The sequence below is a fragment of the Grampus griseus genome (genome assembly GCF_964374135.1).
Source record: "Grampus griseus genome assembly, chromosome: 6".
In the NCBI taxonomy this organism is placed as follows: domain Eukaryota; kingdom Metazoa; phylum Chordata; class Mammalia; order Artiodactyla; family Delphinidae; genus Grampus; species Grampus griseus.
The window spans coordinates 27,922,541-27,945,073 of record NC_139000.1 but is presented as its reverse complement, the minus strand read 5'-3'; the positions used below and the strand labels follow the sequence as shown (position 1 = coordinate 27,945,073).

Sequence of the window (22,533 nt, the reverse complement as noted above, 5' to 3'; positions counted from 1 at the left end):
TGATAACTTCTTCCAAGGCATAAACGATTAGGAAAAACAAGCCAGGAAAAGATTTGGGGAGAAAGAACACTATGAGCAAAGGCAATAGAAAGTGTAGGTACAAAGTCCCACAAACGAAATGAGCTTTTACGTTTAAGGAACAACAGGAAGGCAGTGGGGCTGGAATGTGATGAGCTGCGAGGGAGCGTGGTGGGAGATGAGGAGAGGGAGGCGGGAGCCACAGGACACAGGCCTGCGAGGAGTCTGCATTTCATGCTCAACGTGCTGAAACCTGGTGGAGAGTGTCAGGATGCACTTTATGTTTCAAAACGAGTAGAGAATTGGGAGGGGCACAGTTAGTAGGGGTCAGAGTTGTTGGTACATGAAGAGCTAGGTTGTCTGCAAGCACCCCAGGTGACCAACGACAAGGCCTTTATGCCTGACTTGAGCTCTAAATTACTGTGTAACCATCAACAAGTCACTTGCCCTCTTGGAGCTTATTTTCACCACTAGCAAAATAAAAGTGTAAAATTACTTCTTTCAACAAAGTATTTCTAGTGTCCCTTTCAGTTTCAAAATTATACAATTTAATGCATTTATTTCTGAGAAATTTATCCTTAAAAAAGTGAAAGATTCCAATGATGCCCCTGGTTCTAATATTCTGGGGGTTCAGTGCAGAAATTAATCTGAGTGATTAATTCTGTGGGAGAGTACTATAATGAGATTCTCTCATTTAATTATTCTTACAACCCTAGGTAGTAGTTTAATTATCACCAATAACAAACAAAGTAACAGAGGCTCAGAGAAACTGAGTAACTTACCCAAGGTTACACAGCCAATAAGTACCAGAACCGGAATTCAAATCCAGGTGTGTATGCTCCAAACTCATATTCTTTATATCACTCACACAGTCTGTTGAGAAGAATCTATGCAGACTCCTTCCCTTGATTTTATAGAGAGACAAGTCACATACAAAGAAGCAGGAATCAGCATGCCATGAATTTCTTACTAAAAGCTACAATACAATGGAGAATTGCCTTTGAAATTATAAGGAAACATTATTTCCAATGTAGAATTTTATGCCCAACCAACATATGAATCAAGAGGTTTGGTAGAATAAAACATTTTTAGAAATTCAAGTCTCGAATAAAAAAGCTACCAAATCCTGGCAACAGGAGGTCCAACACAAGGCAAACGAGATCCCCCAGGATATCAGTGAGAGGAGATCCCAGAATTACTACCATGCTGTCTTAAAAAACAATTAGCCCACACTGGAGCAAGAGAACAAAGGACCCCCGGAAGATAATGCCAGAAGATGAAACTAATAAGCTGATTAATGGGTTTAAGCATATTGAGAGGAAATTTATTTAGGCAAAGAATTTGGTGTTTAATAAGTGATGGGTATAATGAAAATAACAGAAACAAATGAAAAAGAAATAGTCACTCTCCTATTAAGATCATAGGTTTAAGCCACAAAGCAGTGGCTTACACTAGAAACATTTTCTCTTGTAAAAAAGAAGTCCAGAGATAGGCAGTTCAGGGCTCCTAGTATGGTGCTCCATGGTGTCAGAACCTAGGCTGCTTCTCTCTTGTTCTGCCATCTTCAGCATGTGGTTTCTACCTCATAGTCCAAGAACTCAAGCCATTACTCCAAATTCCAGCAAGTAGAAATAAGAAAGAAACAAAGAGGGCGAGAACCGCTCCTGCACTGCTTTAAGACCACTTACAGTAGGTCATAAATGCATTAACACATCCCACTGGCCAGGACTTAGTCACATGGCTGCACCAAGCTGCAAGGGTTCTATTGCTAATTTTCAAAAAAAGTGGAGTGGGAGAAGAATGGCTATTGGGAAATAGCTAGCAGTCTCCGCTACCTCCCTCCAGCACTTTCTATTCTCCACATCCTACTTGTTTTTACTCATCATATTTATTAAGCCTTGACATATTTTTCCTTCATTTGTTTTTGTTTCCACTAACCTAGAAGCTCCAAGAGAACACGAACTTTGACTTTTGTTCACCTCTGCACCCCAGTTTTTGGAAAAGTGCCTGAAGCATAAAGGAGTTTAATTAATATGGGTTGAATGAGGGAATGAATTGTTAATTCTAGGGGGGAAAAGCCTCAGAAAATAAACTTAAACATAAGGATCCAGTCCAGACACAGATGATGTTTTTTGTCTTGCTTGGTTAGAAATGGATGCCCATCCACTAGAAAAACTGACTCATCACCCTCTGGAATTACTAACTTTAAAAAGCCTCCCTTCCTCTCAACAGATGATTCAAAAGTCTTTGCAAAGGCACAAACAATACAACCACAGACAATAGCCTTGTAATAATTCCCTAGTCTTAACAGTATAAGCAATATTACTTCAATGTGTGCATGAATGTAATGATTGTGTAATTGGATTTAGTTAGTGTATTTTTATGTTTAGAAGGTAATGTAATTAGTAATTATGTAAGCATCAATATAATCAAATTAATAACGTTACAATTAACTATTCTTAATGTAAGCATTATCAGATGCAGGAAAGGAAGTGTATTTTGGGGTAGTGGTATGTAACAGACCTAAATCCTCATTTTCCAAGCAACAGACACTATCTATAACTGAAAATATCAAGAAACACCAGAAAAGGCATATAGTGACATTTACATAATAATAAACAAGCTCTACAAGAAACAGCTGAAAATGTTGAAAGTTAACTACTCTGGGGACCAATTTCAGGACTAAGAAGGACAAGATCAGAGGTCTGCTGTTTTGCTTTTAAGGTTTAAAAACTATTTGATTCAAACTATATATATTTAAATTTGAATTTTCGAATGTAGTTCGGGGCCCCCATTCCTCTGAGCTCCTGAGAAATACAATCATTATTAGGAGCCTTACAAGGTCATACTGGGGGTGGCAATAGGGAGAGAAAATGCACTTAATGAACAAAAGGGAAGAATCACTAGTCTTTAGCTACACGTGAATCACCCGACTAAAACTGACCGCTGCAAACACGTCCGCGATTTAAAATGCAAAGCATGACGCACACACGCATCCATATTGCCTTCCCAATGATCATACACACTCTCATTCTACACACGAACTTTTACTGATTGTATGCAAGAGCTCTTGGAGACGAGGCGATGTGTCCAGACAGGTGGTACAGGAACGACCTCAGCATTCAGCTAATTCTAATATCACTCTTGACGATGGGGGTGAGAACGTTTGGGGAAACAAAGGAGCCAGGAAGGGCGAAAGGTGACACCAAAAGGCGTTTGGAGCCGGCCCCGAGCGGACGCCTTACGCACTGGGCTCTCCGGCCGCGCCCCAACCCCGGGCGTGAGGCGGAGCTGACCCGCGGATCCCCGCCCCGAGCCTGCGTCCTGCATTTGTGCAGGTGTCGCTCCCTGCTAGTCGGGAAGCCACAGGAGGAGGAGTTTAAGGAAGAATCCCGGCCGCGTTCCTTCTCGGCGTTCGAAGCCGCGCCATGCTTGCCCTCGGAAAGAGTCTGACTAAGGTTCTGGCCGCTCGGACCCTGGCGCCTCAGGTACCCGCCCCGGGGACGCGCCCAAAATGATCCCTGGGAGAGGGAAGGGGAGGGCCCGGGAGGCGCACCACCCGACTCGCGCTCTCTGACCTGGGAGCCTTGTGCTGCTGCCTACTTGTAGAGCAAGTCCCAGCACCTGGAAGCGAGGACCCTGGAGCGCGCAGGAGAAAGGGTGCCCTTAGGGGAAGACCGGCTGCTTGTGTCGCCTACGGCCGGCTCGGGAACAACCATGGATGGGGGGCTTTTCTAGCCTGGGTGCCCGGCGGCCCTGAGGCCACCCCTGAAACGCCAGCTGCTGCGTTCTTGCCGCCCCACGCCTTTGGGCTTGCCGCGCTGGTCCCTGTGCCAGGCGTTGGTCCAGCCTCTTCTACTGACTTTTGACAAGCCACAAGCCTCTCTAGACTGAAGGGTGAAGGAGAAAAAGGTCAACCTGACGCTAGCAAGAGAACGGGCCTCCCCCTTATACATGAAATAAAACTTCTGAGCATTTTGCAGAGAACCTCAGAGAGGGGCCCAGGGTACAGGTGGTGCAGCATCTGCCCAGCTGCCACTGTCTCCTGCAGTCTGTGCCCAAGTCACGCAGGGTCGGGAACTTCCTAGAAAATATGATGATGACAACCTCTTTAAAGTTAAATGAGAAATGATGAATTGGGAGATTGGCATTAACATATAAAAAGTAATAAGAATTAAATAAATTTAAAAAGTTAAATGAGAAAGGTACAAAATAGATTTTTGTGATTTGGCCTTAACTGTCGTGGATTGTCCTGTTTTGTGAATCTAAGCTAGAGATGTTTTGTTGTTGTCTTTTGTTGTTTAGGTTTGTACTCCTTTCTCAAGCAATAGGACAGGAAGGGGATTTACATAGAGACTGACTTTCTGTAAAGACTAAAGAGGAGCCATAATGGCCCCATCACTCAAGATTAGCGATACAGCCTTTATCCTGAGTCTCTCCACCGGGGCAGGGCCAAAATTATTCCTTACAACTTTATCCTGAACTTTGACTTTACTAAATGTCGATCAAATGCTCTCTTATAGGTGACTTGGAAGTTATTGCTGCTGAAAATGAGCCCTGACATGAATATAAGGGAGCTTGAAGTACTCATGAGTCTTCTCCCAGCACAGTTCTAGTTTCTGCCCTGCAACAAAAATCACTTCCCCCCAGCACACACATTCTTATCTCAACTGCTGTTTAAGCTTTCCCTGGGCTTCCTTTGCTACTTGTTTCTTTCTCTTGTGAAAGATAACAAAATTATGTGCCTTGACCACATACTTGTTTCCAAGTATCAATACAAATTCCTGAAAAATCAACTAAAAAAGCAACTGTTACAAATACCCTCTGGCTCATTTTCTGATATATTTTATTTATAATACTTATTAAACTATTACACCAAGCAGTTTTTATTTGTGTAATATTGTCTTATTAGAATTTGGTTAAAATGACACAAAAAAACATGTCCACCAAAAGTAGGCGTAGCTGCAGTTGTTTCTGGTGGGAATACCTGCTTTCATTGTAAGCTTAGACACTTGGGCAATAGGAATGTAACTCAGAGGGGACATGAGTGGAATGAACTCAAGTAGCTAATTATAAATATGACATTATGCACAATTAAATCACATACATAGGCAATTGTGTGTTATAACCAAAAATATGTCAGAGAAAGGAGCCTACTGGTTTCATTTGACATACCAGCTGGTCAACATAAGCCCCAAATTTGTCCATAGCTTTGTTTGTACCAACATTTGTATTAGATAATTCTGATTAATCAGCTTCAGGAATTAGCACATGATATCCAAAACTACAATAACATGAAATTGTAAACACAAATGCCATATGAGTGTGTGTGTGTACACGTGTGCATATACGTATTTACACACACACACATTTGCATTCACGGGATAATTTCTGGCAGGTAATTTCCTACCTAAAGTTAAGTTCACTAAGACTCAGAAGATTAAACATAGCAAAAATTTATATAGTGACCGTACCTCTAATACAAAAAGAACTAATGGTTCTTAAAGGATATTTCCATCAACCTAGTTAATTGGATGGATTAAATGCCCTTCTCACACTGCATCTATAATTAAACCTAATAATGATTCAGTTCTGACCTGTTGATTTTTCCTTTATAGAATTCATACAGTCTACCACCATGTTATAGTGCAATTTAATAGATTATGGATTCCCTTTAACATTAGTTACATCCCAGTTCTATTACTTACCAGTGATGTACTTCATTGAATTTGGAAAATACTTTGACCTGAACTGAAACTTAACATTTTTTAAAAAAACCTAAAGAAGATCTTTCTGCAAGTAAACGTATTTCCATCATTACTGCCAGAACACCTGTATATTTTATAAAGTTCATTTAAATATATAACTGTAACACATATAGTATTGACTAAAGATAGAATATTGGATAAATAAGGTAAACCATTTGTAATTAATTAGAATCCTAGTTGTAGTTCTTGGATAAAGGACTCTCATTAAGACCCTAGTGCCTTCTTATGATTAACTTTTCATGAAAAGGTGGCTAAGGCACCCCTGCTAGGAAGCAGTAGCTGTATATTCAGCACACTTAAGAGTACTTATCTTTATTAACATCTCTCAGCAAATTCTAAGGAGAGATGACAACAGAGGTACAAACATGGAGTATGAGTCTAATGAGTGTCCCTTCTTTGCAGATTCAGATTTGGTTGTAACATGATATTATAAGCCTTAAGGTCCCCAAATACTTAAATTTGCCTTATGTTTCTTCAGGTGTGTTCATCTTTTGCTACAGGCCCCAGACAATACGATGGAACATTCTATGAGTTTCGTACTTATTGCGTTAAACCTTCAAAGATGAATGAGTTTCTGGAAACTGTTAAGAAAAACATACATCTTCAGACAGCTCACTCTGAATTGGTTGGATTCTGGAGTGTAGAACTTGGAGGCAGGATCGATAAAGTGTTTCATATTTGGAAGTATGGTATGATTTTTCCAGCTTAAGTATACAGTATAGATTTTCACTCTTTTAAATGTTACATGACACTTACCTCTTGGGTCTATGTTACTATAAATACACGCAGGAAAATTCAACTTTTAAAGAGAGGAACAACAAATACAACAACAACAAAAAATGAATTCAATGATTACTCCTCCCACTGGTGCCTCTAACAACTTTTGCCCAATTTCCTATGTATCATCCTTGGGAAAGTGTGACACCTCATATTTCAAATCATGAAATTGTGAACTAGCCTTTAATGCTCAGAAAGAACACAGAATGGTTCACTGTACAGATCATTTATGAAAAATTTTAAGCATTGACTGCAAGAGCCCAAGTGGGTAGAGATCATAAAAGGGAGAGTTATTTTTTCCTATTGTTGAATCTGCAACTGGATATCAGGATGTTAGTAGAAACAATTCAATATTTCTAATTTAGGTTAGTTGAGGTTCATGGGGATAATAGTTAACTTCCAGGCCTCACCCAACTCAGATTGAATAATTTGTTAAATTTAGGGAACCACTTTTGTTAGTATACCCCAAGGTTTCAGGGAATTCACTATCATTATGCTGCTCTAGGGAAGTAAAGGCAAAGGAATTAGAATTCTCCCCATATTGAAGTTGACTTACTGCTGGTTTAGTAGACAACGAAGAACAGGTTACAGGAATCCCCAGACTGTTACTCCAGTGTCTAATCTTTCTGAAGTCCACATAGGACTTGATGATATCCAGAGAACTTTTTTTTTTTTCCAGAGAACTTTTAATAATTTCATTTATTGTCTGGTCATCAAAGTTAAGAGTCATAATAGTGTCCAAAGTTAATATTCATCACATTATTTTGAAAAGTGCTCATTCTATATTTAACATGGCCATAGTTTAGAGGATTTCCCTGTTGTAATAGGACAAACCCCATTAAAACACAATTTATGCTTTAATGTGCAACAAGGAGAATTATGTCCCATTAAGAAAATTACTAGTAAGATCGTGATATAACTTACTTAAGCTCTAAGATAGATGTTATTCCTTATCTCTAGCATAAACCATAGAAAACTCTTTTACCATTAACCTTAGGCCCTAATAATAAATATAGTACTAGGCCTATATGTTATTAAATGTATATACCTGTTTGGGTAACAAACAGAAGAGAAACAGTACTGGGTAAAAAGAATGGTGTCAATAAGTAAGAATTAGCACTGTTTCTTTGGAAGCTGTTTGTTCAAGAGGCTGAAAAAGCAAATCTTAATTTCATTTATGTTAATTCAGTTGTACCTTGACCTGACTACCCACCACCAGCACTACCGAAGAAACAGTCTTTCTCTAGACTAACACTATAACTTAAATGCCTCAAGTAATAAGAATAAATAATATATATGGAGTACTCACTTGGTGCCAAACATTGTTCTAAGCTCCTTTCATGTACCAATTCTTTTAATCCTCACAACAGCCCTGGAGGTAGATACTATATCATTATCCCTATTTCACAGAATAAGAGACAGGCACAGAATGATTCAATAACTTACCTAAGTCTCACAACTACCTACTAAATGGTAGCACCTATGAAGCCTATTACTATATGACATCATTGGTTGTTTACACTGCCACTCCCCTTTCAGACCATGAGCAACTAACTACTTATGTTGGTATCTCTAGTGATATAACATATTGTCCTTATGTGGCCTCAATAAACATTTGCTAAATTGAATGAAACCCAGAAATAGTACAGGTGATTTTATTTTTTTATTGATGTACAGTTGATATACAATATTATATATGTTAAAGGTGTACAGGTGATTTTAAATCAAAAAGTTTTATTTTTCTTACTCCTGTTATTCCCATAGACAATTTTGCTCATCAAACTGAAGTTCGGAAAGCCTTGGCCAATGATAAGGAATGGCGAGAACAATTACTCATTCCAATTATGGGTCTCACTGATAAACAAGAGAGTGAAGTTACTTATCTGGTGCCATGGTGCAAATTAGAAAAACCACCCAAAGAAGGTAAGTTCGTCTCTCTAAATTACACTGAATTTTAATGAAGAACATACTGAAGATTTTAAGCTATAAAAATTAAAGTTCTGTAGGAGAAAGTAATCCTTTGTTTTTATATCGGAATATATTGTGATTATAGAGATAAAAATGAATTTGAGCTCTTTGCTTACAGTTAAAACAATGAGCATTAAATAATGAATTTTTTTCCAATTTGGAAAAACTGTTAAAGTTTAGGTATGAATATGAAAAGTTTACATGGGAAGAAAGGTTGAGAAGTTGGGGATCTAGAACACAGAACACATGTATAGGTAGGTAAAGGGAAATGTATGATATTTCCTCATAACTTAGTATTTTTTTTACACAAATTACAGTTAATCTAAAAACAGTAAGTGTATCTTTGCTTGTAAAACTGGGGGGGATGGATTAATTTAAACTGTTAAGCTGAATTACTGTAGTTTAACTTGTTTTCCTCTTATTCCTCAGTTTGAAAATAATTATTAAAGATTTATCTTCTTGCTGATTTCACTTTCTTACTGACTTAAGGGAAATATTTACCTCAACCCAATTTTAAACCAAAGGCAGACTTTTTGAAAGCATAAACTAATTTAAGTTTTCTTTCCCCCGTAATCCCAACTTCATAATGTATCTTAGATGACAAGAGATTTGAAATGTCTTATTTGGATCCTATCCACCTGGACCTCCCCTCAGCCTTCAGCGCTGGCTACATGAACTTAGTGGCTCCTAGAACAGTGTCACATCTTGGTTATCTGCCTCTATGTTGTTTATAATTCTTTAGTTGCTTTGTACTTTTTTTCCTTTTACTTCTCAAATCTACTTGTTCCCTGGTTTCTTTTTTTCTACCTGCTCCATACTTCTGACCAGAAGGTAGACTGATTTTCAAGTGTTTACCTGGATATTTAGGAACAATAAAACCACCTTCTTCATCTTTTTTCCCGTCAAAAATCTCACATATCACTTTGGGTCCTTTGTTTGCCGGCTGTTCCTGTTAGAAATGGAAACCTGTAGGGGGAAATTATACAAACAAAAAAGTGTTTCCTCTCAGAATTGGAAAGAAGGAAATATATGAGATCAGAAAATACTTTTCTTATTCATTTCTTACCTAGAATTAGACTCAGGCAGCTCAAAAATCCTAATCCTATCATAAATTCTCAGTATTTGTTTAAATGACTAATTTTATAGATTAAAAATCATTCTGATAATAGCTTAATATAGCTTCCTTTTTCTTTGTTCTCTATGATAAGCTTAATAACTCACCCTTAAACATGGAGACTTTCTAAATATAAAAGCTAGGAAAAACGCAAGAAATGCAAAGAAATCATAAATATGTGTACATAAACATTTTTTGTTTGACCCTCCAAATCTGTATATGTAGACTAGCCTTCCACTGGAACCATGCTAACCTGATGAGAAATTTCTTGAATATCTTTTATAATTTATTTTCTCCCTATTCCAGGAGTCTACGAGCTGGTAACTTTTCAGATGAAACCTGGTGGGCCAGCTCTGTGGGGTGACGCATTCAAAAGAGCAATTAATGCCCATGTCGATCTAGGCTACTCAAAACTAATTGGAGTTTTCCATACAGAATATGGAGCACTCAACAGAGGTACAGTGGTCCATTTCTTCTATGAAATTTAAAGTGTACTGGTGACCTACTAAGTTCCTCCAGTATTTTGTCACTGTTTTTGATTATGCCATGTATTTCATTTTTATTGCCAAATATTTAGGGTTTTTTGTCATTTTAAGGGTTGAAAATACCTGTTTTACGTAATATTTATTTAGGATGTTAACCACTTATGAAGGCTTTTCCAAATGTTGAACTGCTGTTCTCCATGATACATCAAAATGATAAAATTAAAAAACTGCAAGGAGGCTAAGAAAAATCTGTTCTTCATCTTTTTTTTCCTCTAAATATATTTTTATTGATTTTTAAAAATAACATTACTTGGGATAGAGTGTTTGTCTCTGAATGAAAAAGTAATACATATTTTTACAGAGACTAAATATCATGGCCATGACCAAAGGTGGAAAAAAACCATTTTCCACTACTTAGAGATAATACTGTTAACATTTTGGTCTTTCTATTCCTGTGCCATTCATATATATGTAGGTGAATGTATATATGTGTATACATATATATTCAAGATGACTACTAAATATATATTTAGGAAGATGTAGATTAAGACTATGAGGAGATGTCATTTTCACCAAATAAAGACATACTTATATAGATATAGTACCAGGGAAGCTGGGAAAAAATAAGTACCCCTACTGTGTAGCATATACTGGCTTAATAATTCCCCACCATGAAATTCAGCAATATAAATGAAAAGCCTTAATTTTAAAATTATTTTTGCCAGTATTCTAGGAAATATGCATAGCTTTATAGGTGTGTTCAGTTACACAGGAAGGAAATTTGAAAGAATATATAGTGGTCACTTGAATGATGAAAATAATTTTTAAGTGGTATTTTAATTTTTATAATGAACATAATATAACTTTTATAAGAAAAAACTGAAAATGAGTAGGCACACTTTTTAATCTTAAATTCATTCTCAGTGGAGAAAAGGGAAGAGTAATATGCTGAGTATAAATCAGTGCATCATTTCTGAACAACATATAGTATGTACACTGTACCTATATAAGATATTCCCTTTGGTTCTCTCAATTTTAATTTTAGGAGTTTACATTGAGGAAATAATGAGATCCAGACTGGTTGGGTTTGAATCCCAGCTCCACCGCTTACTAACTTTGTGACTTGGAGTGAGTTACTTAACCTTTCTGTGCCTTACTTTGCTCATTGATAAAATAATGATAATCATAACCTACCACCTAGGATTCTTGTGAAGACTAAATGAGTTAATACATGCAAAACGCTTAAAGCCAGGCCTAGCACATAGGAAGCACCCAATAAATGTAAGTAGTGATTTGACTTTGACATTGTTATTTTTATAAATATACATGATAGGTGCTGCTCTAAGGAAGTTTTTGTCAGCGTTGTTTACAATAAGGAAACTTTAGAAACAATGTAGTATGACACTATGTATATATTTGTAATACACAAACAGACACACATATACATCATACACATCATGCGTCTCATATAAGCATAAACATATATGCTGTGTGTCTTTAAATACATAAAAATGTAAAAATACATACATATATATATAAATATGGAAAAGGTAAACCAAAATAGCAAAGTGGTGAATTCTGGGTGGTAGGATTAGAAACTATTCCTGCTTTCTCTTTTTATTTATTTGCATTTTCCAAAATCTATACAGCCAACATGTATTACATTGTCATTATTTTAAAATTTTTAAATAATTTAAGTAAAAGAACATTTATTTCAGTATTTTGTAGAATACCTATTTTGAATGATATAAAGAATCAACAATAAGGGGCTGGTATAAAATGTTGTTACATCTATGGGGCAGAATTCACATGTTAAAGATTAACAGCATTGTCATAGAAACTTCTCATTGTTGACTTTTTTAAATCATTTACAAAGTATAATATACAGTAAGACCCTAATTTTATATTTCTCATCTTTTAAAAGAAATACAATAAATATTAATAAAGGTTTTCTCTGGGTGGTTAAGTTTCAGCTACTTTCAATGTTCTTCTTTGCATCAGCCTAATATTCAGTAGTCAGCGTAACTTTTTTATAATCTTGCTTTTTCAAAATAAAGTAAAATCCTTCTGTTTCTTCTTCTATAAAACCAGTTTGACTAATTAATTTATAAATTTCTCTCCCAAATCTTTGACTCCTCTGAAATCTTATCACTAACATACTTAGTGCTACCTTTTTGATAATCACTATTTTGATTTAAAGAACAGGACTTTTAGTTTCTGATTAATGTTTCTGTCTTTCTTATTTGAGCAATGCCACAGTCTTTACAATCTATTTCTGGTTTATTTATTTCTGCAGTCCATGTTCTTTGGTGGAACGAGAGTGCGGATAGCCGAGCAGCTGGGAGACACCAGTCTCACGAGGATCCCAGAGTTGTGGCAGCTGGTAAGCTATTTCACTAGGTACGAGTTATTCTTAGAACAAATTTCATTTAGTCAACAACTTTATATACCTTCTTATGAATTTTTTTTTCAGTTCGGGAAAGTGTCAATTACCTAGTGTCTCAGCAAAATATGCTTCTGATTCCTACGTCATATTCACCATTGAAATAGTTTTCCACGGAAATACAAAGCATTGCATGAACTGCCATAAGATGTGTCTGTTAATGGTGCTTCAATTCTTCCAAGAGATTCTCACTTTGATTTGAAGGAGGTGGTAAGCTAATTTGCTATATCCCTTGCATTTTTTAAAAGTTACTCTGTATCCACTGTCACCACCACTTCAGGAAACAGTCTGTTCATTTTCCCCTTGGTATTTCAGTATCTGTCACACATTAAAAATAGTTGCCATTACTACAGTATCTTGATTTTTCATTTGTTTCAGAATATCTCGTTCTCTATTTTGACAACCCTCTGCTTTTATACCATTTTCTGACATAGAAATGATTGTTACATTTCCATACCTGTGATAGTATAGTTAAATTATATGCATAAACTATCAACCTTTTCATCATGTCTTTTTCTGAGATTATAAAAGTTTTTGTTCAGTAAGGTTTTCTATATAATACCAATTGGGATCCATAAAAAAATCCATTAAACGTTTCTTTACTACAGAAAAGTACAGTATCATCTGTGTCATTTATGTTAATAATGGTTTTTACAATAATAATTAATCAATTACTTGGAAAATAATGTCATTAGGTCCTGGTATTAAAGCACATTGATAACTCCTTGGTTTATGTGATTGCAGTGTCTTCATTTACAGTTAATTTTACTAATTTTTACTTCATTTTGGATCACTGTTTAATAAAGATACTTGGTCATCTAATTGGTTTTTTTTAAATTGAAGTATAGTTGATTTTCAGTGTTGTGTTAGGTCATCTATTTGTTTTAATGAGATTTATAATTATGGAAATGTCTGCCCTAATAAAAGCCTATATATACAATCTGATTCTTTCTACTGTGTTTTATATTTTTATCCTCATCTCTGGAGCTATTGTTGTGTTGCCATAAGGTAATGAGGCAGTAATAATGTACTGTCTTTACTGTAAATACTGTCACCTCAAGTAAATAGCCTGCTAGTAACCTTACAAGGATTTCTTCAGTACCATCCCAGACATACTAGGATTTTCTTACTAACAACTTTAGTTTTTATTTTAGTTGAGTGCCTCAGCCTTCTTAAACTAGATTTCGCACTTCTAAGCTCTCCTAGTAGCTTGTACTTACAGCTATGTTATTTTATGTTTCTAACCTACTGCAAAAACAATAAATTACAAATTAGCTATCTATGGGAAAACTGAAAAACAGGAAGCACGGTCACCTCTCACTTACCTGGTCCTCAGGAATCTGAAGGACAGATGAGTTCCTAGTAAGGCAAAGAACACCCTGACTCTGAAGGCTAAAATCTATCAGACATGTTAGAAGCATTGGCTTTAAGTTTTGACTAAGAGTCTTCCACCTCAGTTTTTTGAAAAGTTGTCACTTAGGGAATGAGGTGGTGGTGGTATGAATTGCAGTCTGTGTGGACGGATTTCCTCTGGCGTGAGATCAGTCGTGTGCTTAAGGCCATGTTTGGTCACATCAAAGTGTACAACTGGGTCTGCCTTTTCCTCTTTCATTCATCTTTGGACTAGCTAGAACATTTCCTGGTGATGGCCAGGGGCCCTTTCATCCGTCCAATCCAGAGCCCTATTGGAGGTTTATAAAGCAGCGGCAGACCAGCATTCTTACCATGTCCTAGACAGAACTGGAGAGCCAGTAGAATGATAGGTTCACTCCACTGATGAACTGCAGGTGCTTCTATTTGCTGACACACCCCTGGATCAGGAACACGACAAAGCTGGACGGGACAGAGGACATCGCAGAGATGACACAGATGGACATGATTACATCCACTAACGTGTTCTTCTTGCAAAGAGAAAGTCAGTGAGAATCTGAGAGTTCACTGATGCAACTGAGGACTCAATCAAGGCGGACACACACATGCACACACGCAATATCTGAAGAATTGCCCAGGGGAAAATACCTGTTCAATAGATAAAATTATTTTATTCAGAGTTAAAACATCATTGAGGTAAAAAAATGACAATGCAAATGAAAAACTGATTTCTCTGAGTTCATGAAAAAGTCTGGTACCAAAATGAAACTATTGAAAGAGATCTGAGAAGGAATCTCCTGGCAGTCCAGTGGTTAGGACTCTGCACTTCTGCTGCAGGGGGCCTCGGTTCAAACCCTGGTCGGGGAAGGCCCGGCCCAGAAATAAATAAATAAATAGAATTTAATTTAATTTAATTCAATTTAATTTAATTTAAAAAAGGTCTGAGAGTAGCCTAACGGGGTTCACTTTGGTTCAGTTTTTGACATTATAAGAGCAGCAGCTTGTAAATTCTCACACACACAAAGGACTGCTTTGGTTTGAAAACTTAATAAATGCAGAAATATTAGTGTGAAATTACTCAAATACGTTAAATTCTTCTGGCCGTAAGTAAACTGGAAAACAACAATGTATAGCATATTAATCTAACAGAAACAAAATTTCTAACAGATTCTTGTTTTAAGAACAGTCTTATACACCCATTATACCCATATAGAATTCCTAGTGACCTATACTGATACGCTGTAGGAGATAAGCAGAAACAATAATTGCCATGCTCCACATATAGGATCTACATTTTCAAGTATTAACTGGAGCTCGGTCTTGCCTAATGTAAGATCACTACGTGCCAGTGATGGCTTTGTATTTAAAAGTCTTAAACAATAAACTGTTAGGTGACCATGTTTACCTGCCAGCTACTCCCATGTACCAGTTACTCACTGAAACATTATTTATAAAATAAACATATGGAAACACTTAAAAATCAATAGGGAAGAAATAACAAAGTTATAGTACAAATGTCCCTTGGTATTTCAGGGGATTGGTTCCAAGACCCCAGCAGATACCAAAATCTGCCATGATCAAGTCCCTTATAGAGAACAGTGTAGTATTTGCATACAGTCTATGCACATCCTCCTTATACTTCATCATCTCTAGAATACTTATAATACCTACTACAATGCAAATGCTATGGAAATAGCTGTACATAGAATGTAAATGCCATGTAAATAGTAGCCTGTGGGCAGCAAATACAAGTTTTTTCCTCTTTGAACTGTCTGGCATTTTTTTTTTAATGTTTTTGATCCGCAGGTGCAGAACCCGCTAAAGCAGAACCCGCAGATACAGGCCAACAGTATACTCAAACACTGGATTATTGGGGAGTATTAAAATGAATGAACCATATCTGAACAACTTACTTTGTTACCTTTGTCTCTTAGTCTCTCCGAGCTTCTAGGTTACTGTTTTTGTTTTAATCTGTAAAATGGAAATATGAACCTCACAAAGTGAAATGAAAGAGAATAAGAAAGAAAATATTAAGTAAAAGACATTAATATACATGACAGCTCCTACATGATATCAGGCACATTAGAATCTGATATTCTCTTGTCTGCAAAATAGGTATCACTGATGTTCTCTGAAAGAGACAGGAATAGGATATATGATTTGAGAATAATCAATGTTTATTAGAACCTCTTAAGGAAAGGAGAAGGTCAGCGAGACAGGAAAGAGGAAAGAATTAACCAACCAAATGAGGGCCTAGCTCTCATTGAAGAGGTAATCACAAACGAGACTCTAGTCACATGAATCTACCAAGAGGTCTCATTCCAGAACACTCACAGGCTCAGGACCCTTATTCAATGAAATATACTTTGAAACAGAATTTATACTAAGGCAGCCTGTAAAATTATGACTTTTCTCTAACTATTTTTAATGTTTATTTTGTGCTGAGTGCGAACTTCCAATGACTCCAAGAGAGTGGGAAAATTGGGAACTGTATTTTTTAATATCCAGTGTCTATATAAGAAGAAAATCATCTTGAATATGAAGACTACTTCAACTAATGTCGTTAAGCTATCTTGCAAAGACAACACAGAATGATTTTCTGAAGGAATTTTAATCTGTGTAGTGTTGATTTGCTATAAACCATGTGTCTGTCAACCTTCATAAGAGATAGAGGGACATGTGAGTTTCAATCATAAAGTGTGTATGGGAAAATCCTAGGCAGTATCCTGAAGGACCTAACAAGGGGCAAAGGAGACAGCAGGCCCCATGGGTTTGGACACAGCCTATCAGCCCCTTGCATTAATGCTCTGGCCCTCAATACAATGTTGAGAATAAATAAAGCATAAAAAGTTATAAAGACGCTGTAAAAGCAATCCATGATGGTCAAGTAAAGCTAAAAGAGATTAAAAAGTGAATTGATTTCTCAACTGATTTAAAATAAATGGTAAACTGAACTGGTTTTAAAATCTGGCTTTAAACCCTGGATGTGCCACTGAGCAGCAGTGAACCTGAGAAAATTACTTCTCTCTCAGAAGTTCACCTTTCTCACTTGGAGATAAAGCTTAACTCACAGCGTTTGGCGGATAATTAAAACCTGTGAGAAAGTGAGTAGGAAATTGTCTCAGCACTTAGCAACGTCTTCCCTCTCTAAGTTACAGTCATGTATTTTACTCTTCCCTATCTGGTAAGTACTTTCCCCTTGTAAATTCTCTCTCCCTTTCTGCTGACTAGATGCAGTTGATGATGGGGCTCTAAGGATGGCAGAGCCACAGGGTCGAGAAGCCTGGGTCCTTAATTCACCACATACAGAAGAGCTGCTTGCCAATTAGGAAAACCCATTTTAGATCTTAAAGAACAAGAAATAAAATCCTACTGTGTTTGAGACATACATTTTGGTGTCGATTTGTTACAGCACTTTAGCCTTTCCTATTTAATACATTCTTGAAAGGCTGAACCACATTCAGGAATACCAGATACAGAGGAAAGTGTCAAAACTAGTCTTAAACAAATTATGTGAATGACTACCAACCAAACACTGAGATATTCAGTATTCTACCCTCCTCAGTCATAGGAAACTGGCAGTAAGGCTTATAACTCACAGATGGAATCCTGGAAGTTTCCTCAGAGGGGTAACTAAGAGAAATGACTTACACATGGTAGCAAATGGGGCAATTTCCCCAGTGATGAAACAGCCCAGTCAGAAAACCCTACAGTGAAGCCCACTGTTTGACAGCCGCCTCTCCAGGTACTCAAAGAGCTCTCAATTTTTTTTTTTGTCTCTCTCCAAAATATGAACTGATAGTCAAGGATCACAAACATAAAATTATTATAGGAAAAACCCTAGTAACAAGAGAGAAAAGGAATCAAACAAGAGAAAATATAATAAAACTTTAAAGAAAAAGAAATAATGCAGGAAAAAGACCTAAAGCAATGACTAAAATAAATACCTGTAATTAATGTCCACAGATATAGAAATACTTAACCCATGAAAAAGAAGAGAATATTATTTTTAAAAATAAAAATAGGGCTTCCCTGGTGGTGCAGTGGTTGAGAGTCCACCTGCTGATGCAGGGGACACGGGTTCGTGCCCCGGTCCGGGAAGATCCCACATGCCGCGGAGCGGCTGGGCCTGTGAGCCATGGCCGCTGAGCCTGCGCGTCCGGAGCCTGTGCTCCACAACGGGAGAGGCCACAACAGTGAGAGGCCTGCGTACCGCAAAATAAATAAATAAATAAATAAATAATAAAAGTATTCTGGGGAAGGGATAAAAAAAGAGCTCTTGTAAATAAATACTGTGAAAGTAGGAGTTTAAAATTCAGTAGATAAGTTAGAAGATAAAACTGTGGTACTTAACCCCAGAAAAACCTATACCAAAAAAGTAGAGATGTAAAATAGTAGAAAAAGAAAGTGAGAAGATCAAGTGGAGGCAGAATGTTTGAACAACAGATGTTCCAGAGATTGACAAGAGAAGGAAAAAACTCCAAGAAACACAAACATTTTTCAGGATTGAAGAGTGTCCAGATTAAGAGGGGTCACTGAGTGAGGAACAATGGATGAAAAAAATGCCTACTCCAAGGCATGTAATTGTGAAATTTCAGAGCCCCAGGGAAAACGAAAAAAAACATAAAAGATTCCAAACAGAGAAAGAAAAACAAGTCACATACAAAGAATCAGGAATCAGAACGCTATGAATTTCTTACTAGAAGCTATAATACACTGGAGAATTGCCTTTGAAAATATAAGGAAAAATTATTTCCAATGTAGAATTTGGGTTATATACCCAACCAACATATGAATCAAGAGGGTTGACAAAATAAAACATTTTTAGAGATGCAAGTCTCAAAAGTTTAACTCCCATGCACCCTCTCCAAAATGTAGGAGTAAAAAAAAAGCTATAAAATCCTGGCAACAGGAGGTCCAACACAAGGTAAATGAGACCCCCAGGATATCAGTGAGAGGAGATCCCAGAATTACTACCATGCTATCTTAGAGAACAATTAGTCCACACTGGAGCAAGAAAACAAAAGACACCCAAAAGACAATGCCAGAAGATGAAACTGACAAGCTGATTAATGGGTTTAATCATACTGAGAGGAAATTTATTCTTTTGGCAAAGATTTTGGTGATGAATAAGTGATAGGTATAATGAAAATAATAGAAACAAATGAAAAAGAGAAATAAAATAGTTATTCTCCTTTTCATTAAGATCATAGGTTTAAGCCACTAGAAAATGATTTCCCAAGTAAAAAAGGAGTTCATACAGGGCTCCTAGTATGATGCTCCATAGTGTCAGAACCCTGGCTGCTTCTCTCTTGCTCTGCCATCTTCAGCATGTGGTTTCTACCTCATAGTCCAAGAACTCAAGCCATTACATCCACATTCCAGCAGGCAGAAATAAGAAAGAAACAAAGAGGGCAACAACCTAAACTGCTTTAAGACCACTTAGAGTAGGTCATAAATGCATTAACACATCCCACTGGCCAGGACTTAGTCACATGGCTGCACTAAGCTGCAAGGGTTCTATTGCTAATTTTCAAAAAAGGTGGGGTGGGAGAAGAATGGCTATTGGGAAATAGCTAGCAGCCTCTGCTACCTCCCTCCAGCACTTTCTATTCTCCATATCCTACTTGTTTTTCCTCATTGTATTTATTAATCCCTAACATATTTTTCCTTCATTTGTTTACCTGTTTCCCCTAACCTGGAAGTTCCAAGAGGACACATACTTTGTCTTTTATTCACCTCTGCACCCCAGTTTTTGTAAAAGTGCCTGAAGCATAAAGGAGTTTAATTAATACGGGTTGAATGAGGGTATGAACTGTGAATTCTACGGAGAAAAAGTCTAAGAAAATAAACTTAAACATAAAGATCCAGTCCAGGCACAGATGATGGTTTTTTGTCTTGCTTGGTTAGATATGGACACCCATCAACTTGAAAAACTGACTCACTACCTCTGGAATTACTAACTTTAAAAAGCCTCCCTTCCTCTGAACAGATGATTCAAAAGTCTTTGCAAAGGCACAACCAATACAACCACAGATGAGAGCCCTCTAATAATTCCCTAGCCTTAATAGTATAAGCAATATCACTTCAGTGTGTGCATGAATGTAACTATTGTGTAATTGGGTTTAGTTATGTGTTGTGTGTGTAGTTATGTGTGTAAGAAGGTAACGTAATTAGTGATAAAGGCATAAAGATCAATATAGTGTAAATTTTAACTATTTTAATGTGATTTATCAGATGAGGGAAAGGAAGTGTATTTTGGGTGAATGGTATGTTAACAGACCTATATCCTCAATTTCCAAGCAATAGATACTATCTGTAACTGAAAATATCAAGAAGCACCAGAAAGTGTATATAATTCAGAAAAAGGGAAAGAAGTATTAGAAGAAACAGCTGAAAATGTTGAAAGCGGTTACTCTGGGACCTATATCAAGAATAAGAAGCCAAGATCAGAAGTCTGCTGATTTGTTTGTTTAAATTTGAATTTCCATTATCTAGTTCACTGCCCCCATTCCTCTGAGCAACTAAGAAATACTCTAACAAGGCCATGCTGGAGGTGGCGACAGGGAGAGAGAATGCACTTAATAAAGAAGAGTGAAGTCTCACTGGTCTTTAGCTACATGTAAATCACCCGAGTAAAAATTAACCCCGGCAAACACGTCCACGAGTTAAATGCAAAGCATGACAGGCACGCATCCATACTGCCTTCCCAATGGTCACACAAACTCGCATTCTACACACGAACTTTTACGAAGTGTACGCAGGTGTGCATGGAGATGAGGTGAAATTAACTAACGTCACAGCTGACACTGGGGGTAAGATCTCTTGAGGGAACAAAAGTGCACCGGAGGGTCAGGGCTGACACCTAACGCGCATGGCATGGGCTGGTGGCGGACGCCTCGCTGACTGGGCTGTCCGCCCCCTCTCCCCCCTCCCCCCCGCCCCGCCGCAGTAGGAGGAGCTGAGCCGCCCCGAGCCTGCATCCACCCTTGCGCAGGAGCTGCTCCCTACCAGTAGAGAAGCCACAGAAGGAATTTAAGGAAGAATGCCGGCCGCTGCCCTTCGCAGCGCTCGAAGCCGCGCCATGCTTGCCTTCCGAAGGAGCCTGACTAGGCTCTGGCCGCTCGTACACAGGCTCTGCGGGTACCTGCTGCCGGGACGTGCCCAAAATGTCTCCTGGGGGAGGGGAGGGGAGGGGACTGCTGGGAGCGTGCTGGCCGCGCATGCGCCTACAGGCCGAAGAGCCCAGGTCTGAGAGCTCGCTGCTGCCGCCTGAGTTCTAGTGCAAGTCCTAGAACCCGCAGGGCAAGGATCCCGGGACAAGCTTGGGGAGGAAGGGTGCCGTTAGGGGACGACCCACTGCCAGGGTTGCCTCCGGCCGGCTCGCGAACAGCCATGGACGGGGGGGCTTTTGCAGCCTAGGTGCCAGGTAGCCGTGAGGACACCCCCGAAGCGCCAGCTGCTGCTCTTGCCGCCCCGCGCTATCGCTGTCTCAGCATTGGGGCCTATGGCAGGCGGTGGTCCAGCTTCTCTTTGATTTGTCCTTTGACAAACCCCTTCAGGCTGAAGGGGGAAGGAGAAAAGGTCAACCAGCAGCTAGCAACAGAACTGGCCTCCCCCTTTTTAACGAAATACGCAACCTCCCAGCATTTTGCAGACAGAGAACCTTAAAGAGGGGCCCAGGGTGCCGGTGGTGAAGCATCCTCCCAGCTGCTACTGTCTCCTGAGGTCAGTGCCCAAGTCAGGCAGGTAGGGTAAGGAACCTCACAGTACATAGGATGACAACCTCATTTAAACTTAATGAGAAATGTACAAAATAGACAGCTTTAACTGACGGGAATTGGTCTAATACGCGCATCTAACCAAAGATTTTTCTCCTTTTGTTGTTTAGGTTTGTACTCCTTTCTCAAGCAATAGGACAGGAAGGGGATTTACATAGAGACTGACTTCCTGTAAAGACTAAAGAGGAGCCATAATGGCCCCATCACTCACGATTAGCGATACAGCCTTTATCCTGAGTCTCTCCACCAGGGCAGGGCCAAAATTATTCCTTACTTTATCCTGAACTTTGACTTTACTAAATGTCGATCAAATGCTCTCTTATAGGTGACTTGGAAGTTATTGCTGCTGAAAATGAGCCCTGACATGAATATAAGGGAGCTTGAAGTACTCATGAGTCTTCTCCCAGCACAGTTCTAGTTTCTGCCCTGCAACAAAAATCACTTCCCCGAGCACACACATACTTATCTCAACTGCTGTTTATGCTTTCCCTGGGCTTCCTTTGCTACTTGTTTCTTTCTCTTGTGAAAGATAACAAAATTATGTGCCTTGACCACATACTTGTTTCCAAGTATCAATACAAATTCCTGAAAAATCAACTAAAAAAGCAACTGTTACAAATACCCACTGGCTCATTTTCTGATATATTTTATTTATAATACTTATTAAACTATTACACCAAGCAGTTTTTATTTGCGTAATATTGTCTTATTAGAATTTGGTTAAAATGACACAAAAAAACATGTCCACCAAAAGTAGGCGTAGCTGCAGTTGTTTCTGGTGGGAATACCTGCTTTCATTGTAAGCTTA

At 38.1% G+C, this 22,533-nt stretch overlaps 1 protein-coding gene and 1 long non-coding RNA gene across 3 annotated transcripts; one reads left to right on the top strand and one right to left on the bottom strand.

The window, feature by feature from the left end:
- Positions 1–3,341: 3,341 nt before the first annotated feature.
- On the top strand, positions 3,342–13,496 carry LOC309824435 (protein NipSnap homolog 3A-like). The gene is made up of 6 exons (XM_082657314.1): positions 3,342–3,506; positions 6,265–6,475; positions 8,328–8,486; positions 9,952–10,101; positions 12,427–12,513; positions 12,604–13,496. The coding sequence occupies exons 1-6, from the start codon at positions 3,447–3,449 to the stop codon at positions 12,678–12,680; spliced, it is 744 nt and encodes a 247-aa protein (XP_082513440.1). The 5' UTR covers positions 3,342–3,446; the 3' UTR covers positions 12,681–13,496.
- On the bottom strand, positions 8,538–21,086 carry LOC309824437. 2 transcript variants are annotated; one of them, XR_014296928.1, is made up of 4 exons: positions 20,956–21,086; positions 15,858–15,915; positions 14,298–14,592; positions 8,538–9,497 (listed from the first exon to the last, which is right to left on the bottom strand). It is a non-coding gene; the product is annotated as an uncharacterized lncRNA (long non-coding RNA). The 2 variants fall into 2 exon arrangements; XR_014296929.1 differs by having other exon boundaries at positions 14,298–14,406.
- Between the last annotated feature and the right edge of the window lie 1,447 nt (positions 21,087–22,533).

What these genes read in the sequence shown, in the direction of transcription:
- LOC309824435 (XM_082657314.1), top strand. Translation starts at nt 3,447, where the DNA reads ATGCTTGCCCTCGGAAAGAGTCTGACTAAGGTTCTGGCCGCTCGGACC. An exon ending in CTCGGACCCTGGCGCCTCAG is followed by an intron (nt 3,507 to 6,264) that starts GTACCCGCCCCG and finishes ATGTTTCTTCAG; the next exon opens with GTGTGTTCATCTTTTGCTAC. An exon ending in GTTTCATATTTGGAAGTATG is followed by an intron (nt 6,476 to 8,327) that starts GTATGATTTTTC and finishes TTATTCCCATAG; the next exon opens with ACAATTTTGCTCATCAAACT.